Here is a 20,011-nt window from a genome sequence, read left to right as displayed (position 1 = left end):
TAGTTTAAAGTTTTTGCTCACATGTGGAAAGCAATTATTTTCTTACCATATATATATATACATATATATTAGTATTATTTTTTATATATATATATATATATATATATATATATATGCAAGCTTGTTTCTGTCTAATAATAATAAAAAATGTTTTTGGGACTTTTTATCTTACAATTCTATTTTGTTCTAGTTTATACTTCACAATTCTGACGTTATAACTCGCAATTGCCAGTTTATGCCACAATTATGAGAAAAAAGTCATAATTGGGAGAAAAAACAGTCAGACTTGTGAGATAAAGTCACAATTTGGGTGAACTATCCCTTTAAAAAAACAGAAAACAATTTAAACATTTAAAACTTGTACAATTTAAAATAGACTTTGCTAATAGCCTTCAGTAGACTAAACACTTTGTTGATGTTTATTATTAATTTTATTATAAAAAATAATAAACTGGAGTGTCATAATTTACATGATTGAGGTTACAAATCATAGACCAAGCGTTAAGTGTTTAGAAATACAATTTGATGGAAAAAATGAACTTCCCCAGAATCCATAGCATTGCATTGCATTATAATTGAATCAGCAGTAAAATCTTAGGTATGCACATGTCGTTATAGTGGATGCTTTGTAAGAGGATATCAGAAAGGGCAGATGAAGGTGACCTCTTGTTTTAGCTGAAAGGGAGAGGGTTAGGAAAAGATTTCAGGACAGGTGAAAGGTCAAGGGAGGGAATCTATCAAGGAGGAAGTTGGAATTACACGAGGGGCCTCCTAAAAGTCGCTTTGTTGATGAGAGATTAAACACAGATTGCTGGAAATCAAGTAAAACGAAAGAGTAAAGGCCATTTGGAGTCTGTTTATATTTAATGGTGACTGCAGGCAAACTAGACTTAAAGATTATACTGCATGCTACTGTATGTTGTTCCTGAAAAATATATGGGGGGAAAAAACGCTGGATCATCTGACCTTTTGTACAAGTGTCTTCACATGCTTAATGTTACAAATTTATACATACATATTTATAATATTAAATTTACAGTATAAATTTAGTCTTTACAGCCTATATGAAATATATATATATAGATGCCTTTTAAATTTTAGGATGGGGGGCCCTCGGACCAGGATGATCTGGGGGCCCGTGGCATCGGAACCCCCCCAGATATAAGTCTTTATATTTTATTTCTTTGTTTTATAATCCCTACCATTTTTTTTTTCAGGTTTAAATGAACGAAATCAGGGATTTTCAATATGGTCTCAAACCATTGGGCCCCATTGCATATAGTTTAGTCTTTTATTAAAGCTGACTAAAGAATATGATACAAGTGTTCTACTGCCTATTACATGCGCCACTGGGGAGCTAGTCTAAAAGTAGCCATCACTGGCTGTTGTAAATTTCAATCATCGATGGAAACTGAGCAGGGATGAATGGGGCGGGGTGAGTTGATATGGGGCGGAGTAATCTCAGCGGCGCCACCTTAAAAAAACAGTCGCGCCGATATGTCAATCCAGACGCGACCCAGACAGACCTCGGCCCGGGGGCCCAGCCGTGAGAGCCGCGCCGCGATTGGATGAGCGCCGCCATCCTTTTGAGACTCGGCCTCCTATTGGTTTGAGCCGGACGAGACGCTCACGCGCACAATGTCTACCCGCTTTTGTTATTGTAGCGAGCGCGAGGAGAGCGGCAGGATGCGCGGACGGAGACAGCGAGCCTGATAGTCCGGTATCGACTCAAATTAGATGTTGGAGGGGGAAGGGGACGCGGATTTCTACCTCTCCGTCCTTGTTCAGAAGACTGCTTTTTGCAATTCTCTAACAATACGACCGATGTGTGAGTATTTTTTTTGTACATGTATGTGCTTATTTATAAAATTTTAAACGCACGCTGCACCATTCGAGACCTTATTGGAAACTGATCAGGACTGTCGATTTGGCGATACATTTCCCTCGTTTTAAACATATTACGTCAAAGATGTGCCTTCTCGTGTCGTAATAATTCATATTTGCCCTTGTCTGAGCTTTGAAATATATCGTTACTGTCTAGCATTTGAATACTGCCTCGAGCCACTGACATATGTCCACCTTCTCACTGCAAGTTCTCGACCAAGAGTCTGTTCCTTCAGCAGTTCACCTTGATTTTATTGATCCGAATTCCGACTAGTTAGTTGGAATGCACAAACGGGTTGCATGTCATCTCAACTGTGCTCATATCCAACGGGAGCTCGTGAAATGTTTAGACGGCGGACTCGATGACGTCATGTGACCAAATATGGCATCTGCGCCGCTGCATTTGTTTGCCCGCAGAGCAGTCAACAGTTTGGCTTTAACTTTGAATGACATTTTTATGAATACTAACTGTTATTCTACAGTAAGGGGGGATGTCTTGGCGAATGTCTTGTAGTTTAAGCATTAGGGCTCTGTTGTTCATCTCCCCTTAGAATTAGGCCTGCTATCATTCTTATTTCATGTAATACAGATCTTTTTGTATGTTAAATCTGTTGATCAGAATCAGTATCTCATGATGGGATCATAAACCTTAGGGTTTCATCATACTATAGCTGATATATAAAGCAATGACTGGGTTTGAATGTCCTCTAATCAGGCCGCCATGCATGCTTTACTCAAGCACACTGTTCTATATATGATGAAATAACAGAGTAATACTCCCAGAAGAAAGGAATAATGCATGACTGTGTCAGTCAAGACTAAGAAGCCCCTTTCTCAAATATTACAGTGCATGAAATCCGTTACTTCATCTAGTATTGTACATTCTGTCTTAATGCAAAGTGGTTCCTCTGGCGCTCATGCCTCAAGGGCCACTTGCGCAGACACGGAGAGCATCACTGAGTCTGATAATAAGGGTCTCAGAGAAGCTCCCCCCAGATTAGAGTTGATGATGCTCAGAGATCTGAAGTGCCAGGATCCGTCAGCGCTCCACCAGCTCTCAATTACTGCACTCCAGAAATCTTACACTTCTGCACTTGCAACATCTTATGCTAAGATCACAGGGGTTTTTAGCAGCTCCATGAAGTTTTGCTTCTTATGTACAAAATACGAATTTAAATTGATCTTACTTCAGTAGCTAATGCATAAGCATAAAGTGTTTTTGGATATTAAAACGCTTTCTGCTATCCCAGTTTATTGTGGATAGAGAATATAAGTAAGCTATTTGTTGGTTGGATGGCTCCCCGCTACAAATGCTGTTGCTTTTTGGCTCTTTCAAACATTGGCCTGCTATTTTTGGACATGCATACTAATCTACGACTACTCCTACTATTTCTGCTGTATACAGTATGTATACAGTGCAAAGTATGCACTTTTTCTTTATGTATACATGAAGCAGATAACCTATTATGTTGTCAAACATGTGCAGTAATATGACAAAGCACACTGCATTATGGAATACTGTATCCCGTAGTCCAATACACTCGACTTGGTCTTCCATAACAAATTATCTCTTTTTTGATCAGACTGATAGAAGTAAAGACATTTTACAAATTGTAATTTAAAAGACAAAATTACAGAGCCTTGCACATGACACATGTGCAAGGCTCACGAACTAAACAAGAAAACAAGAACTAAAACGAGGGAAAAAATAAGTCAAACTTGGCCTCAATTTAACATGAAAACAAGGAAACAAGTACAGTACAGTACGATTTAATTAAATCGAGGGAACGAATTTGTACAAGGAGCCCATGTTTTAACTAAAATGAGGTAACAAATTATTACAACATGACCACTATTTATTTAAAACGAGGGAACAAATGTGTACAAGGGGGGCACGTTTTAACTCAAATGAGGGAACAAATTGTTAGTTACTTACAACGTGACTACTATTTATTTAAAACGAGGGAACAAGGTCGCTACAGTTTAACCAAATGAAAAAGAAGGGGGAACACATTCATAATTTGTGGCCATGTTCTTGGCTCTGTATAAAATAACCTAATAATCTATTTCCAAGATGAAAACACAATGTCACTTACATGCAAGGCAATGATCATTTAACATAAATTTTATCTATTGTTTGACAGGTTTACCGTGGTTTAATTCCCACTGTTTCGTAATCTATATTGAGCAAATAGTTGCAGTATTACGTGTATACTATACGTGTATTATTTATATTACAAGGGATTTATAATGGATATATTATAAGGCATCGTACCGTTAATTTCCATGAAGCATTACTACAGTACTGACTGTGTGTTAGCATACGTCATGCAGTGTGTAAGAGTATTGTGTATTGATGCTGCTGTTCTGTTTTCCCATCTGTCAGAGCAGCAGGATGTCCGTGAACCCTCCCAACAGTAATGACGCCTGCCTCAGTATCGTGCACAGTCTCATGTGCCACAGGCAAGGCGGTGAAAACGAAGGCTTCGCCAAGCGAGCCATCGAGAGCCTGGTCAAGAAACTGAAGGAGAAGAAGGACGAGCTGGACTCCCTCATCACCGCCATCACCACCAACGGAGTCCACCCCAGCAAGTGCGTGACCATCCAGAGGACGCTGGACGGACGCCTACAGGTGAACCGCAGTTACAGTAATTGACGTTGAACCATTAACATTTGCTTTAATGCTCTTAGAAGTGAATTACAGGAATCCCTCCAAATGTTAATGCTGAATGTACTGAACGGATGAGTCATTTCCTCATTTGGCAGATTTTGTTTTTGTCTGCTTTACTTGGTGTTAGATCGGTTCTTCAGACATGGACGAATCGCTGTTTGTCATTCTGTTATTGTGTTTGATTGGACATGACACAGTGGTAAAGGTGTTTTTAGAGTTTCATGGGACCGGTTCAGTGAGCGTGTGTGTGTATTTGTCACAAGGCAAAACTAGCAATAGACTTAATAGAACAATAATAGATTTCCCAAGCTGATTATTTGATAAGCAAATAACCTTGCCCTCTTCCCTGCTGGTTTCCGCTTGTGTCTGTTACGAGAGTACTGTCAATAAATAATGCACACTTCTTGTTTTAGATTTGATATAGCCTATAACATAATAATAAATAAACATCCCATACACACCCATATTTCATGGAGATCAACGTTTCGGTCAAGCTTCCTTTGTTTCATTAATTCTTAATTGTTTTCTATAGCAAATTGTTTCTCATTTGAGTAAATATTAAATATCAAACTGTATAACATTACCATTCAAAAGTTTGGGGTCGACAAGTCTGCATTTATTTGATGAAAAATACAGTAAAACAGTAATATTGTGAAATATAAAAAAAAAATTCTACTGTATTTGAATCGAATTTGGTGGCAAAGCTGAATTTTCAGCATCATACCTCCAGTGTCACATGATCCTTCAGAAATCAATCTAATTTTTTTTTCAGTTATGCTGCTTAATATTTTTTGTGGAAACCATGATACATCTCTTTCAGGATTATTTGATGAATAGAAAGTCCAAAAAAACTGTGTTTAATTGAAATAGAAATCTACAAATGTAAAATAATAAATGTCTTTACTGTCACTTTTGATCAATTTAATGCATCAAAGTATTAATTTCTTAATTTCTAGCATCTAACCAATCCTGAATTTTTAAATGGCAGTGTATGTTGGTATTATATTGGTCATCAGCAGCACACAGAACCACACATAAAACTTATTTTGATAGATAATGCAAGTTATCATCGTTAGAAGTGTTTAAATCTATACCACACAGACCCCCCCCCCCCTCCCCCTCAAAAAAGGATGGCACAGAAAATGAGAGAAAGTTTGTAGATTGTCTAAGATTCATCGCCGGTCCTGCTCTCTAGATATCGTTTTTTGGCATCGGCCGTTTAAAAAACCCATATCGGTCAACCACTGTATAAACTCTTCCCTCTGCCTAGACAAACGTTCAACATTGTTCACACAATTGTGTTCCCCCCAATCTATTTGTGAATCCTGCGATAAATAAAGCTAGACAATGTAAATAATCAAGGCATTGTCCATTGAATAAACTTGTGATTGGGTGTTGCTTTGGGGCCCAATGCTAATCAAATCCACACCACCCACATGTGAACATACGGCTTTCATATGGGAGACTGATGCGGTCGAAGCTTCAACAATTCTAATAGCTTCCTGCCTGTAGCGTCAGTGTCCATGGATACTAGATGATTGACAGCAGCTACAAAGAGAGACATTCATCACAAGGCCTTTTGACTGTAAACCTCAACAACCTCAAAGTTAAAGTGGTGGTTTATATGGAGTAAGGACGATGTCTGCGCAGTTTCCCCACCCTTTCGTATGGGCAGATTTAGAGGGAGGGCTGGAGGAGAGGTTGTGAAGGTTGTTTTGTCTAAAACACAGGAAAGGGGCTGGGTTAACTTAAGGCCGTTTATTTTTTCCTCTGTGTAGAAGGGCTGCTGGTTGATAGTACGCTTTATTCTTTACACACAAGATGTGATGATATTCAGGCAACACAAGTGAAGAAACTGTGTGTGCGCAGTAATAGAAAACCTAATGCTATAAAACCAAACTACTGAGCGAGACGTAATGTGTTACCTTTTTTGACCTTGCCAGAGACAGTGGGCCTCATTTATAAACTGTCCTACATGCGTGTGATTCAGAGAACGAACGTACGCACACAAAAAACTTGCATACGCCTCTCTTCCAGATGTGAAATCTATAAATCGCAAATGATCTTGAAATTGTGCGCAGCTGAATGGTTTCAGATCTCCGCCTTGTAAACACCGCCTAATTGATGTCATTAACATTTAAAAGAGCACCAGTCAAAGTCAAAATCCTTTACTTGAGAATGGCAAATACCTGCAGTACTCCAACTATTTGCCTCAAGGAAAAGTGTGTACGTCTGCACTATTTCATGTCTAAGACCGTTTTTATAAATTTGAACGTTTGCATGGATTTTAGCGTAAACGCACTCTAAGATCAAATGTGTGCATCCGCACGTTTTATAAATGAGGCCCAGTGGGAGCAAAAAAGAGAGACATTTAATTTACAATTGTAAAATAGCTATACTATGTACGCATAACATCCTAAACCACATACAAAGTCCTTGATTATAAGTTTAGTGTGTCTGATATTCCATTTAAAGGAAATATAATACCGGTATATTTTAAATGTACTAAATTGAAACTTAATCTTTAAAAAAAGGTGTGATTACAAATATATTTAAATCCATGACAAAAGACATACATGACATTAGTTTAATTAGAAATTACATTAAAATTTATTTTAGTTTACCATAAATGCTTGTCAGTACATTCGGCAGTACACTTGTTTCAAAGACAATAGAAGTAATTATGAAATTGCATATAAAGATGTACTTAAGTCCTACGTGGGACCCCTTAAGTGGGTCAAAAACACTTTAAAGGTCAGTTAAATGCATTCAACATAGGTCTAAACTGTAATACATTGTCTTGCAATTAAGTGTCTTAAAAAAACATTACATTCAGTTCACACTTAAGTATATTTTTTTTAAACTTCATAATTTCTGTAATAAGTACTGTTTTTATTTTAAAAGTAGGCTAAAGTCTACTTCTTTTTTGCAAGGGGCTGTTGACACAATAAAAGTCATAAGTCATGATGTTTTACACAGATTTGATCACATTAAGGTCTCTTTCTCATGTCCTATTGTTTGACATTGATATTTATCAAGATATTTCATACCATTAATTGGGAATGAAATGCATTCCACATGTTTGTTCCACACAGAATGAATGTAATGACTTTTATTAACTATACATTTATTAATTAACTATACTGCCCGATACATGGCTATCAATGTTGTTTTATCACCCAGCCCTGTGTTAAGGGGATTTTAGGCACTCTGTAAAGCATCATGCCTAACAACATCCTATAACCGCAGTAAAATCACTAACATAAGAACGTGTAGGTTTTCTAAACACAAATTATAGTATTTAATAACTTAAATGTTTTTCTGAAATCCTGTTGTGTAAAGGAGGTCCACCTGGACCTCAGCAGCTCTCTTGTCCCCTCTGGGGTTTGAACCCTGGCCCTTTTGATTACCAGCCCCACCACATTTCTGTCTTTGTTTCAGCCCGTCTTCAGTCCTAAATGGCACTGACAGCTGGATTTATCCCTCTCCTCAGCTCTAGTATCATGCTGCTAGCGCACAACTGTAGTGTCATGCCTTTAGTGTTAATCTACAACGGATTATCATATCACACACACGTCCTCCCTGCTGTTCTACTACACTAAACAAGCACAGGCAGCTGTGATACGCACTCAAAACTCAACACATGACCTTACGCTCACTGTGTTTTCAGGATCATGTGATGCTCTTTTGTCATACTACTGCATACCTGTCAAATAGCTGCTATGGTAAAACGTTTTGGTCATGTTGCTGTGTCCTTAGCAGAAATATGACCGGCAGTGGCATCACAGTAGGTCATGTGATCCAATGCTCAGTAGCTGATCTCGGTTTCAGTCTCTCTAGCCATTCAATAGACATAAAGGCCAAAAATACAATTTAAAACGATGCTTATGCTAAGGCGTATGAGGAATCCATTGTTAGCCAAAACTGCATTATATAAATTGCAATGTATTTCACACAGTTTGAATATGCTACTGAACCAAATATGCACTGAAACATGCTAATGTGTATTCAATACTTGAGGTTAAAAATTCATAAATCTGACATTAAAATTAAATGCGTTGAACCAGTTGTTGTTGTTGTTAACTAGAACTAAAAAATACACAAAAATTAGAAATTTTAACTGAAATAAATGCTTTTAAGTTAAATTACTAAATTACTACAACTGAAATAAAAATTAAAGCTATATATATATATATATAATAAAATAGAATAACAACATTTTCTGAACTGAAAATACAGAAATAAAATAAATACTATAATTAGTATATAAAAATACTAATATAATGCTGTACTGATCAGAATTTAGTAATTCTTATTATTACTAGTGTTGCTAAAGCATTTTTTTATAATTATGAAATGTATCAAATAATCAAATTAAACCAAATCATGACCCGATTTCAGATATCATTATGTATCGCTGCATCATTTAATTAATAGTTTAGAAAATCAACTCAATTGATTTGTGTCAGTGTCAGTCAATTATATTATAATAATGATTGGAACATTTTAAAGTTTAATATTTGACTGGTGACTGGTTAATATCTATGTTGTTATTTGTGAAGTATTAGAGATTGTGCTGTTTTCCTTTAGTATTATTACACTATGTTGTACTCCTCATGAACATTTCTTTTACTCTTCTCTTCTTATTTTGTCTTTCTGCAGGTTGCCGGTCGTAAAGGTTTTCCTCATGTAATCTACGCACGGTTGTGGCGCTGGCCCGACCTTCACAAGAATGAGCTCAAGCATGTGAAATTCTGCCAGTACGCATTTGACCTCAAATACGATAATGTCTGTGTCAACCCTTACCATTATGAGAGAGTGGTGTCACCAGGCATCGGTGAGTCTGCTATCCTTTTATTCATCACCATGAACAAAGACATTACTGAGCTGTGTGCAGCACATTCTGTGTCTCTAAACTACAGTGTTATGCTTTTTTTTTTTTTTATCAGTGCAGGAAAACGTTGTTTGGTCAATTTGCAATATGATTTTCTCTTGTTTTCTCTCTTTTTTTTTTTTTTGCTCCTCAAGTTGGTCTCAGTCTTCAAAACACGGGTAAGTTAATGCAGATATTTGTCACTATTTTATTTGAAATAGTTGTTTTTTCCATAACAATATAAACATCTTTTAAATGTTAGTATATATAATGCTAACATTCAGAGATATTTACATTGTTACAAAAAATACTGTTTAAAATAAATGCTTGTTCTTTTGAACTTTCTATTTATCAAAGAATCCTGATTTTATTTTTTTTAAGGTGGTTTCCACCAAATCAACATGTTAAAATAACTTCTGGAGGATCATGTGATACTGTTGAAAATTCAGTTTTGCACAGGAATAAATGTTTTCAAATATAATAAAATTGAAAACTTCTAATGAATTATAATAATATTTCACAATATTTTTATACTGTATGATCAAATAAATGCAGTTTGGTGAGCACAAGAGGCTTCTTTAAAAAACATAAAAAAAACTCACTGACCCCTTTTTATTAACAGTATACATATTATGATTTAATTTGGATAATTGGTATCTTAAGAATGACAGCATTACTCTTAAATAAACAGTGAACAATTCCTTACTGTTCCGCACAGTTTCAAAAAAGGTTTACTGATTTGATTAAGCCCCAAATGGATCAGTGAATTGTTAACTGAACCGATTCAGTAAAAAGAGCATAATTTGTCCTCTGGCTGGTGTCTAGGTCCCACTGGGAGACTGATAAAGGAAGAGTACAGCCACGACTGCATTCAGATGGACATTCCCCCATGCCTGCCTCCCCAGCAGGACCACCAGGGGGTGATGAAACTCCCCCCTCCAGACCACTACGGCCAGCCACTGCCTCCTCTACAGCTGCCTTCAGAACCCACCCGCGCACCCCCACCGGTCACCCTTTACTCTAATATGCCCCTCTCCCCCACCGGTAAGTGCTGACCTTTGGCCATAGAGGACTCTGGGAGGTTAAATTGTGCAGTTGTAATAGCGTTGTTGTGTCATCTTCCAAACTCTCATGTCTTTCAGCTTCAGGCTCTATGATGCCGATGCAGGGAGGTCATGGTGAAGGCTTACTACAGATTGCATCTCCTCAGGGTCAAGTCATGACCCCTACACCTCCCCCCTCTACCCCCACACATGGACCCCCACAGACCCCCGTCCCACCCCAGCCTCCACCAAACCAAAATGGCTACAATGGCTCCAAACACTCCCAGACACAAAGCTCCTTTCACAGTAAATCACACTTCTCATTACCAGTCACAATATCAAATGATAAATCATGTTTATTTTAATGTGTTATTTTTTGATCCGTGTTATTTATATACTATTATAGTGTTAATCTAATATTAAATCAGCTTTAATTGTAGTTTTTTTATACTTCTATTTAATTTACATTTATTTTGTTCATTTTTGTAATTTCACCTAACGTTTATATTTTATATAAAATATTTATTTCAGCTTTATTTTAATTAATGACAATTTGTAATAGTTTTAGTATTATTAACAACTTTACAAAATGTCTGTTTTTGTAGTCCTGCCCACAGTGAAATCCAATCAGTCTAAATCCCACAAAGCTGTATATTAATAACCTTCATTCAATATATTCTAATTGGCTGTGGTTTTGGAATGTTGCTTGGTATTTTCTTTTTTGGTGTAGACATAAAATTCTTGTCACATTTTCACTGCTTCATATACAAAACATTTTGAATCTCTATATTGCTGCAGCAACCTGGACAGGCAGCAGCACAGCCTCCTACACTCCTGTAGGACCCCAGCAAAATGGACGTGGCCACCAACCTCCTCTCCACCACCCACACTACTGTACGTTTGCCTTAAACATTACAACGAACACTTCACTTAAATGTGCATGTATGCAAATATACCATTATTTCATATATAACTAATTTAATCCATTATAATATCTTCCTCTATCAGGGTCTCAACATCACAGTACAGCATCTTTCCCTCCTCCAGTCTCCAACCATCCAGGTTTCTACTTTATATAATCTCCACTTTATGTAAACAAAAAAGTTAGATTTTGCTTGAAAGAAATTAATACATCTATTCAGCAAGGATGCATTAAATTGATCAAAAGTAACAGTAATTAATAAAACATTTATAATGTTACAAAAGATTTCTGTTTCAAATTAAAGCTATTCATCTGAGGATCCTGAAAATAAATGAATCACGGTTTCCACAGAAATATTAAGCAGCTCAACTGTTTTCAACATTAATAATAAGAAATGTTTCTTGAGCAGCAAATCTACATATAAGAATGAGTTCTGAAGGATCATGTGACACTCAGCTGAAAATTCAGCTTTGCATCACAGGAATAAATCTTAAAATGTATTACAATAGAAACCAGTTCTTTTAAATTGTAATCATATTTTACTGTTTTACTATATTTTGATCAAATAAATACATTTTGGTTAGCATAAGTGACTTTTTTCAAAAGCATTAAAACATCTCTCTGACCCCAAACATTTGAACGGTCTTGTACACTTTAATTTCTACTGTATCTATGCTCTCAGACTTACAGTTCAATATGCAATGCATCAACAGGTCCTGAGTTTTGGTGCTCCATCTCTTACTTTGAGATGGACGTGCAGGTTGGAGAGATGTTTAAAGTGCTGTCCAGCTGTCCGGTGGTGACGATTGACGGGTATGTGGACCCCTCAGGAGGTGACCGCTTCTGCCTGGGTCAGCTTAGTAACGTGCACCGCACAGACGCCAGTGAGCGGGCCAGGTATGTGTGCCGCAATCCAACAACTGTTCCAGTGAACAAAATATCTTAGTGTGGTTGTCAGAGCTGGGTGATATACTCTATATTTATGATTTGTGCAGTATTATTTTGTTGCAGGTATAAAACCTGCATTGTGAATATGACAATTTTAATGTGCTTTTTATTTAGCTATGAAGTTTTCTAAAAGACCAGTGCCAGTAGATTATTTCCATATTTCTTCTTTTAGTCAAGTAACTTTTATTTATATAGCGCTTTTTACAATACAGATTGTATCAAAGCAGCTTCACAGTCATTTTATCACAACTTTAGAGTGTGAAAGTGCTAAAAATTGAGATTTAATGGCAAGAATGGGTGTTAGTATATACAGACAGTTGTCAGCTATTAAAGAAAGACATTTTTGGACGAGAAGGAGACACGCGCTGCATCCGAAATGGCATGCTGTTGAGTAGGTACTGCTGCATTGGGATTGGGATCTTAGTGGAGGCGGGGCTCATTTGCATATTCATGGTTCGGCGTAAACTAAATGAAGCAAGGGTGTAGTGACAAGCTATTTTAAGCTGTGAATAAATAATGTTCACAGGAAAAACCTTTTTAAATATGCCTTTTTGGTGATCAAAGGTGAGTTTTGAGGGATACAATTATTGAATACAGGGGGACTTTAAATATATTTTAAGGCTCCACTAGATGGGATGTTTTGTTTTAATAAAAAGCTGGCTGAATGTGTTTGTCATTTGTGGTGCTACCGTGCTAGCATTACTTTATCTTGTGCTCAGTGTAAACGCAATTTCTGTTATTCTGAATGTTTAGCATAGCCCTAATGTTGGTGTAATTTTTTTCACAATTTCTACAAGCTGTAACAGAATGTTTGAGGGTGCGGGCGGGAGTGGAACACACACGTTGCGGGAGTGGGCGGTAATGGTCAGAAATTCAGCGGGAGCGGGATTAAGAAAACAGTCCCGTGCAGGGCTCTAGTAGGTACTACATTTGAATTTGAATTTACTTCGCGACCATTAAGAAACTATGTTCTATATAGTATGAATGTGGGTACTAGTATGGATGAAATCCGGACGTACTACATCCGCTATGTACTATGTTACTGTCATGTGACCTACCAGCGTCAGTTGCATCACTTCACTGCCATTCAAAAAATGACCTCACGGGATAGTAAAGTATCCATTAAATGAATAATGGAATCTTCAGAATCTCGCCAGAAGTAGTAAGTCATCCGGGGACTTTTTGCTTACTGTTTTCGAATACTATTCATTCTGATACTTTATACTCCGTTGGCGTACTGTTTTTTACATACTAGCCTATGTAGTAGCGGAGTATTTGATTTTGGGCACAACAACGATTCATTTTTTTTTTATTGCTTTCGTGTTTTTTAGTACTTAATCTTATTTATTTAAGCTAGTTGTCAAGGCAATATTTCTAAACATTTCAAAATTTTAATTTAAGTTAAAAAATTTCATGTAATATTTATACTTAATTTGATTTCAGCTTTATTTCAATTATTTTTTTTAATAGTTTAATTTTTACTTAATGACAAAACAGCTTGAATTAAATAACTAACAGTGGTGTTATTGTTTACTAAAACTATTACAAATAATTTTAGTTACGTAATTGAAATAAAGCTGAATTAAAATGAAATATAAATATTAGATGAAAAGGTTCAAATTTATTATTAAAATTCAGTTAGTTGCCAAAGTACTAAAATTACTAAAAACTAATAAAAATGACAAAAGCACATACAAAATATTAAAACTTAAAAAGCATAAATCTTTTTTTTTTTAAATAAAATATATGAACCATAATTAGAAAATGATGTGCATGTAAACATGATATTGTTTATGGTGGTTAATCTATTTGGCAGCTATGGCCAAGGTTGAAATTTTGTTTCTTCTGTGGGAAATGTATGTTTTTTTTTTTTTTTTTTTTGCTGTAAATATTGCCATAAAACTCCTAATATCGTCAAGAGGCTGAACAATATTAATATTACTGTCCAGACCAAATGGCTATATATATATGTGTGTGTGTGTGTGAGTCTTTGTTTTGTGTATAGATGAATTTCACAGGTTTGATGTTTACCTTAACACGCACTTGCAAAATCTGCTTACTGTGCCAGAACGACACTGTGATGAACAATAATAAACAAACAGATTACTCAAGGACAACAATCGGGAAATTACTGTTTTTAACAACCTGACAAAATAGAATGCAAGCATGTCAACGAAAGGCGCATCTGGTTTTGGTTATGACACTCGGTGGGATGTGTTAAATTGTGTTATGTAACTATTTGATGTTTGATTTGATGTTCCAGTCATTGATTCTGCAGCTGTCTCCTCATCCTGTCTGCAGGTTGCACATAGGTAAAGGCGTGCAGCTAGAGTGTCGTGGAGAAGGCGACGTGTGGATGCGCTGCATGAGCGATCACGCCGTCTTTGTGCAGAGTTACTACCTGGACAGAGAAGCAGGCCGAGCGCCAGGAGATGCGGTGCACAAAATCTACCCAGGGGCCTACATAAAGGTAAAAGCTTCGAACCCACAAATACTGCGGATGTCACAAATGAAAAGCTTAAAGGGGGTCATCATCCTGTTTTATAAATGATTTACGAGCGGAAATAGTGCAACGTTATGATTAGAATTTACTTTTTGTAGAAAACTCAATTGTGGGCGATTAGGAGTTTATTCGATTTATGTTTTGCTTTTAAGAAGTAAAAAAAAAAATACAATTAAAAAAGCGTGTTTATTTTATTGTGACATGTAGCTATATTTTAAATTTTGATAATAAAAAAACAATAATTCAAAAGAATAAATAAATCACTTTTCAAATTTAACTACATCTTGTCAAAATATATCTGTTATTTTGAAAAGCAATTAATTTCATTTTTTTTAATGTTTTTTGTTGTTAAAATGTAGTTACATGTAACAAAAAAATATAATTAAAAAGCATATAATTAAAAATTTTAATAAATCACTTTTCAAATTGATAAATAAATGGATAAATTTAGACAAGTTGCTTTAATTTTTGAAATACCTCTTTTGTGCTGCAGTGTTTAATATTATCATGTATATAATTTTCTTAAAACTACATGTTATTATTAAATTAAAGATCAAAGAAAAGTCCTCATAATATGACCCCGTTAATGCCAGACCCGATGGGCAGTAAATACCTTTGTACACTTGAGAGCTCTGTGTGTATTTTTGCTTCCTGTCACATTAGATTTGCTTGATCCAGAGCTTGACTTTTTTCAAGCCTGTCTAAATGATTTCTCATCAGCCATTGTTTTAGGACACGGCAGCGAGGTCTGTGTGCATCAATACTGTGCTGGAAGCAGAAAGAGTTATTGTGGTGTTTTGTTCCTGCAGGTCTTTGACCTCAGGCAGTGCCACAGGCAGATGCAGCAACAGGCGGCCACGGCTCAGGCGGCAGCGGCAGCGCAGGCGGCAGCAGTAGCAGGGAATATTCCAGGACCAGGAAGTGTTGGTGGAATAGCGCCTGCAGTCAGTGAGTGTCTGCCTCATTCACTGCAAACCCATGAGGTCAAAATGAGATGTCTGTTAGCTTTGAGGTCATCAGGTAAGGAATAATGTACATCCAGCTGGTTGTTATCGCAAAATAAATCCTGTCAGGGTGATCAGGTCCCTGCCATTTATTTTGCAGTAACGACTGACTGGATGCACATTATCCTTATTACACAGACACTTGCCACAAAAGTAAATCACACGAAATATTGATTTGAGTTGAAATATTTTATTAGCACATTAAACGCAAAGCTTCTGCTCAGAAAAACAGTTCCTAGCTGCAGCTTTGAGCCTAGAGGAACAAAAACATTTGAGGGATAATGTACAGTCCTATTACTTAGTACACAGCTTTTCACCACATAAATAATGACTGGGTCATGAAATATTGATTTGAGAAGAAACTGTTTTAAAATCGTAACTCTTTATTATATTATAATACCGTAGTAGGCCTATTATTGGAGGCCTACTATTAATACTGAAGTCCTGTTATTTTACAGTTAATACAGTCGATTGCTGATACGCAAGATGCACCAGCTGCATTTAAATGAAATGAGAGGGAGAGTGTAATACGAGAGACATGAAAGAATCACCGGCCTCAAATAACTGGATGACCGACATTATACAGCGATGCTATTGTATTGACCACAGCAGAGATTGTCTTATTATCCACCTTATTTTTCAATGCGGAACTAAGCTATTTTCTGTGGATGTGCGATACTTCCAATTCATTAGCCGGTAGCCGCTATAGGGAAATAACGAGAAGAATAACAAAGTACAGTAAATGGTAAAACTGTTTGTGCTAAAAAACAGCATGTTTATAATTAAGCCACTACATTTAAATAATAGGGTAAGAGATACCAGTTTGCTATATCTAGCAGCATAACAATTTTTTTGTGCATCTAAAAATAACTGGAAGCGGATGATACCGGAAGCCAGACACATTAAATTTACAAATGGCCGCTCCTGCTCTTACCTAAAAAATGAGGTGGATAGGGAGATGAGAGGGTCTGTATCTCTTACCATTGGAGAAAGCGTAACGGCTAACTTGGATAACGTGAGGTGCCTCAGCCTATCGTATAAAGGCAGTGACGTCAGTGCCCGCCGTTCAAAGTGTTATGACAGTCAGTTACAGTTTACGTTTATCAGTTTCTTGTGGGTTGTTAGCGTGTCGTCTTGTGAATAAATGTTCTATATTTGGTGTTATATTGCTAGTAAACATACAGTAGGATTGCATTGTTTATGGAATGTGCTTTACTGTGGGAAAATGGAGCGTGAATATTTCTATTAGCTGCAAAGTAGTCACTCCAGGGCGCATAAAACTACATTTAAGTGTACACTAAACTCTAACTTAATTGTAATTTAATACATATTTAATTCATTAAAATTATATGTATTTTTACCTTTATTCATTAAAAAACATATTAGACACAGCAGTCATAAATCATTGCAATTGTTGTAATAGTTATAAAAGTCATTACAATTCAAGTCTGATCATAACTGGTAAAACCTGAAAGACAAAGAAAGAAAGAATTAGTATTTTTTACTTTCTTTAAACAATACAATATCATTCAATATTACTTTTAAAGTCCACATGATATCAAAATTGACCATATTTACTTTGTTTGCCTACATTGATCGGTTTGTGGTGAACAAATTATCCATGCAAGTCATTCCACAAAAAAATTTTTTTTTGGCTTCGTAATCCTTAATCAAAATCTGAAAATGCCCCTCCCCTCTGCATTGGAGGACCTTCCCTGATGACGTAGGTTTGACGGTTTTGGTGTCTGCTTAACATCCGTAACCACGCCCTTCCAACTGACAGTAGACAGGCTGAATGAAACACCTATTTTTCTAGATCCAATCAGGTGCTAGTTGGGGAAAAAAGCGATGCCCACTATTTTTTCCTCATGTAGTATTCCGTTTCTCTCGGAAATGCGTCACAACACTGAGATTAAAGTCGGTTGCAACTTCCGGTTCACGCGGACTTTAAATGCTATGGTAATGCCGTAAATGAGACCAACTTGTCGCAACATTCCCTTCGATGCCTTCTCTTATAAAATAACCTTTTTTATCATAGTAAAATCTACATATTGCTCCCAACAAAAGTATTGTTTAGCATAAAACATGTTGAAGACTAGCGGACAGGCAGTCGATTCATCAAGTGATAAGCTATTTCCTCACAAACGTGTTTCATTCAGTGTAGTGAAGCTTTTTCTCCATTAACATCCATTAAAAAAAAAACGGCCTCTGCTTTCCTTCCCTGCGTACTGCCGTAGCGCAGCGGTAGCATTAGCTGTTAAGCTTTTTTGGCTAAAGGTTGCAAGGCTTGCCTTCTAGTGGCTTTTCAGGGAATAACTGACCTCAGAATGTTGTGACGGACCAGCTAGAATCTACCATTTCAGAGAGCAGTAATAAACTATGCCAAGCCTCCAAGGTTAGCAAAAAAAAAAAGCACAACACCGCAATACATGGGAAAGCAGAACCCATTTTTTTAAAATGGGTGTCAATGGAGGAGAGGCTTCAGTATATTCTGCTTTTGTGAGGAAATGGCTTATCACTTAATGAATTGACAGCCTGTCTGCTAATCTTTAACATTTTGGTCTATTAAACATTTGTTTTGGATTGATCTGTGTTAAGAGTTTACAATGAAAAAATTGCTGTTTTATTAGAGGGGAAATTCAATGAGGTCAAAGCTGTAATGTGATTAGTTATCAAATCACAAGTGATCCAAGTTGGCCATTACGCTTTCTCCAACGGTAGAGCCGCGGACCATCGTATCTCCCAATAATAAGACCATCTCTGTAATAAATGCATCTAACTTACTGTTTCAACAGGAAATAAGTCAACATAGGATAGAAAACCGCGTATAATGGGGTATAATGTATTATTAGATAAAGTTTTTGTAGAATCAGTGCAAATTCAAAAACTGAGTGGTTGGTGAATTTACGAATGTTTATTTCCAGGCCTCTCAGCGGCAGCAGGGATTGGTGTGGATGACCTCAGGAGGCTGTGCATCCTGCGCCTGAGCTTCGTGAAGGGCTGGGGCCCTGATTACCCCCGGCAGAGCATCAAGCACACCCCCTGCTGGGTGGAGGTGCATTTGCACCGCGCACTGCAGCTGCTGGATGAGGTGCTGCACACTATGCCACTGGCAGACCCTGGACCAGCTAACTGAGAGGGAACAATACACAGAAAACACTCACAACACAGATACTGGACTCACTACAGTAAGCGTGCAAGCCACATTACGTGCTACAGTGTGGTTTGCTCTTTTATCAGTCATTAGAATCCCAATGAAAACAACACACAAATTCACTACTCTAAAATTCATGTTTTTGAAAGATATTTCAGTGCATTTTATTGTTCTATAGTGAAATGTTGCATTTCTTTTCGGGTGAATCTCACAAAAACATGTCTAGGTCATATTTCATTCAAATATAAAAAATTATATTTTGCTTAAAGGGTTAAATATTTTTATTTCTGTCATTAATTACTCACCCTTATGTCGTTCCAAACCCCCAAGACCTTCGTTCATCTTCGGAACACAAATGAAGATACATTTTTATGATATCCGAGAGCTTTCTGAACCAGCCATAGGCAGCCCAGAAAGAGACATTGCTAAAATAGTCAATGTGACTAAGAGTGGTTCAACCTTAATATTATGAAGCGATGAGAATACTTTTTGTGTGCAAATAAAACTAACAAAAACTACTTTATTCAACTATTTCTTCTCGTCTGCGTCAGTCTTCTATGCTGTTTATGTTATAAATACAGCGCAGCGCTTCCAGGTTCTACGTCAGAACGACTGCTCCGTATTATAGAAAAATGTCTTACGGGTTTGGAACGACATGAGCGCGAGTAATTTTTCAGACAGAATTTTAAATTTTTGGGTGAACTAAACCTGTAAAGAGAATGAAGCCTGTTTTCATGATTTTTATTATTATTGTGACATTATTTTTAATTATGCATTTCCCCCAAAATTTACATTATTGAAATGTTTCCAGACGTTTTATTTTTGAGTTTATGCAATGGTGATTCTGATGAGAGTACTGCATATTTTATTTTATTTTATTTTTTTAAACTAATGCAGTGATTCTGTTTTATTAAAATCATCATAAATTTAAAGGCAATCCAACATATTCTACAATGATGTACAAATACTTAATTTAAATATATATATATATATATACCGGTATGTATAT

At 36.5% G+C, this 20,011-nt stretch overlaps 2 protein-coding genes across 4 annotated transcripts in view; both read left to right on the top strand.

Annotated features, from left to right (window-relative positions):
- Window positions 1–20,011, top strand: part of LOC306987326 (uncharacterized protein) — a 214,267-nt gene that overhangs the window by 24,003 nt on the left and 170,253 nt on the right. The window lies entirely within an intron of this gene.
- smad10a (SMAD family member 10a) lies at window positions 1,508–19,350 on the top strand. Of its 2 annotated transcripts, none has more exons than XM_079591451.1 (12): window positions 1,508–1,828; window positions 4,271–4,516; window positions 9,218–9,392; window positions 9,584–9,607; window positions 10,254–10,472; window positions 10,571–10,777; window positions 11,270–11,365; window positions 11,480–11,533; window positions 12,107–12,290; window positions 14,643–14,811; window positions 15,654–15,792; window positions 18,773–19,350. In XM_079591451.1, the coding sequence occupies exons 2-12, from the start codon at window positions 4,280–4,282 to the stop codon at window positions 18,982–18,984; spliced, it is 1,716 nt and encodes a 571-aa protein (XP_079447577.1). In that variant the 5' UTR covers window positions 1,508–1,828; window positions 4,271–4,279; the 3' UTR covers window positions 18,985–19,350. The 2 variants fall into 2 exon arrangements, with proteins under 2 accessions (XP_079447577.1, XP_079447578.1); XM_079591452.1 differs by having other exon boundaries at window positions 4,276–4,516; window positions 18,773–19,242.

This window comes from Phoxinus phoxinus (assembly GCF_949152265.1).
Source record: "Phoxinus phoxinus genome assembly, chromosome: 19".
Classification (NCBI taxonomy): Eukaryota; Metazoa; Chordata; class Actinopteri; order Cypriniformes; family Leuciscidae; genus Phoxinus; species Phoxinus phoxinus.
This window is presented reverse-complemented; position numbering and strand designations above follow the sequence as displayed.

What these genes read in the sequence shown, in the direction of transcription:
- smad10a (XM_079591451.1), top strand. Translation starts at nt 4,280, where the DNA reads ATGTCCGTGAACCCTCCCAACAGTAATGACGCCTGCCTCAGTATCGTG. An exon ending in GACGCCAGTGAGCGGGCCAG is followed by an intron (nt 12,291 to 14,642) that starts GTATGTGTGCCG and finishes TCCTGTCTGCAG; the next exon opens with GTTGCACATAGGTAAAGGCG. An exon ending in TGGAATAGCGCCTGCAGTCA is followed by an intron (nt 15,793 to 18,772) that starts GTGAGTGTCTGC and finishes GTTTATTTCCAG; the next exon opens with GCCTCTCAGCGGCAGCAGGG.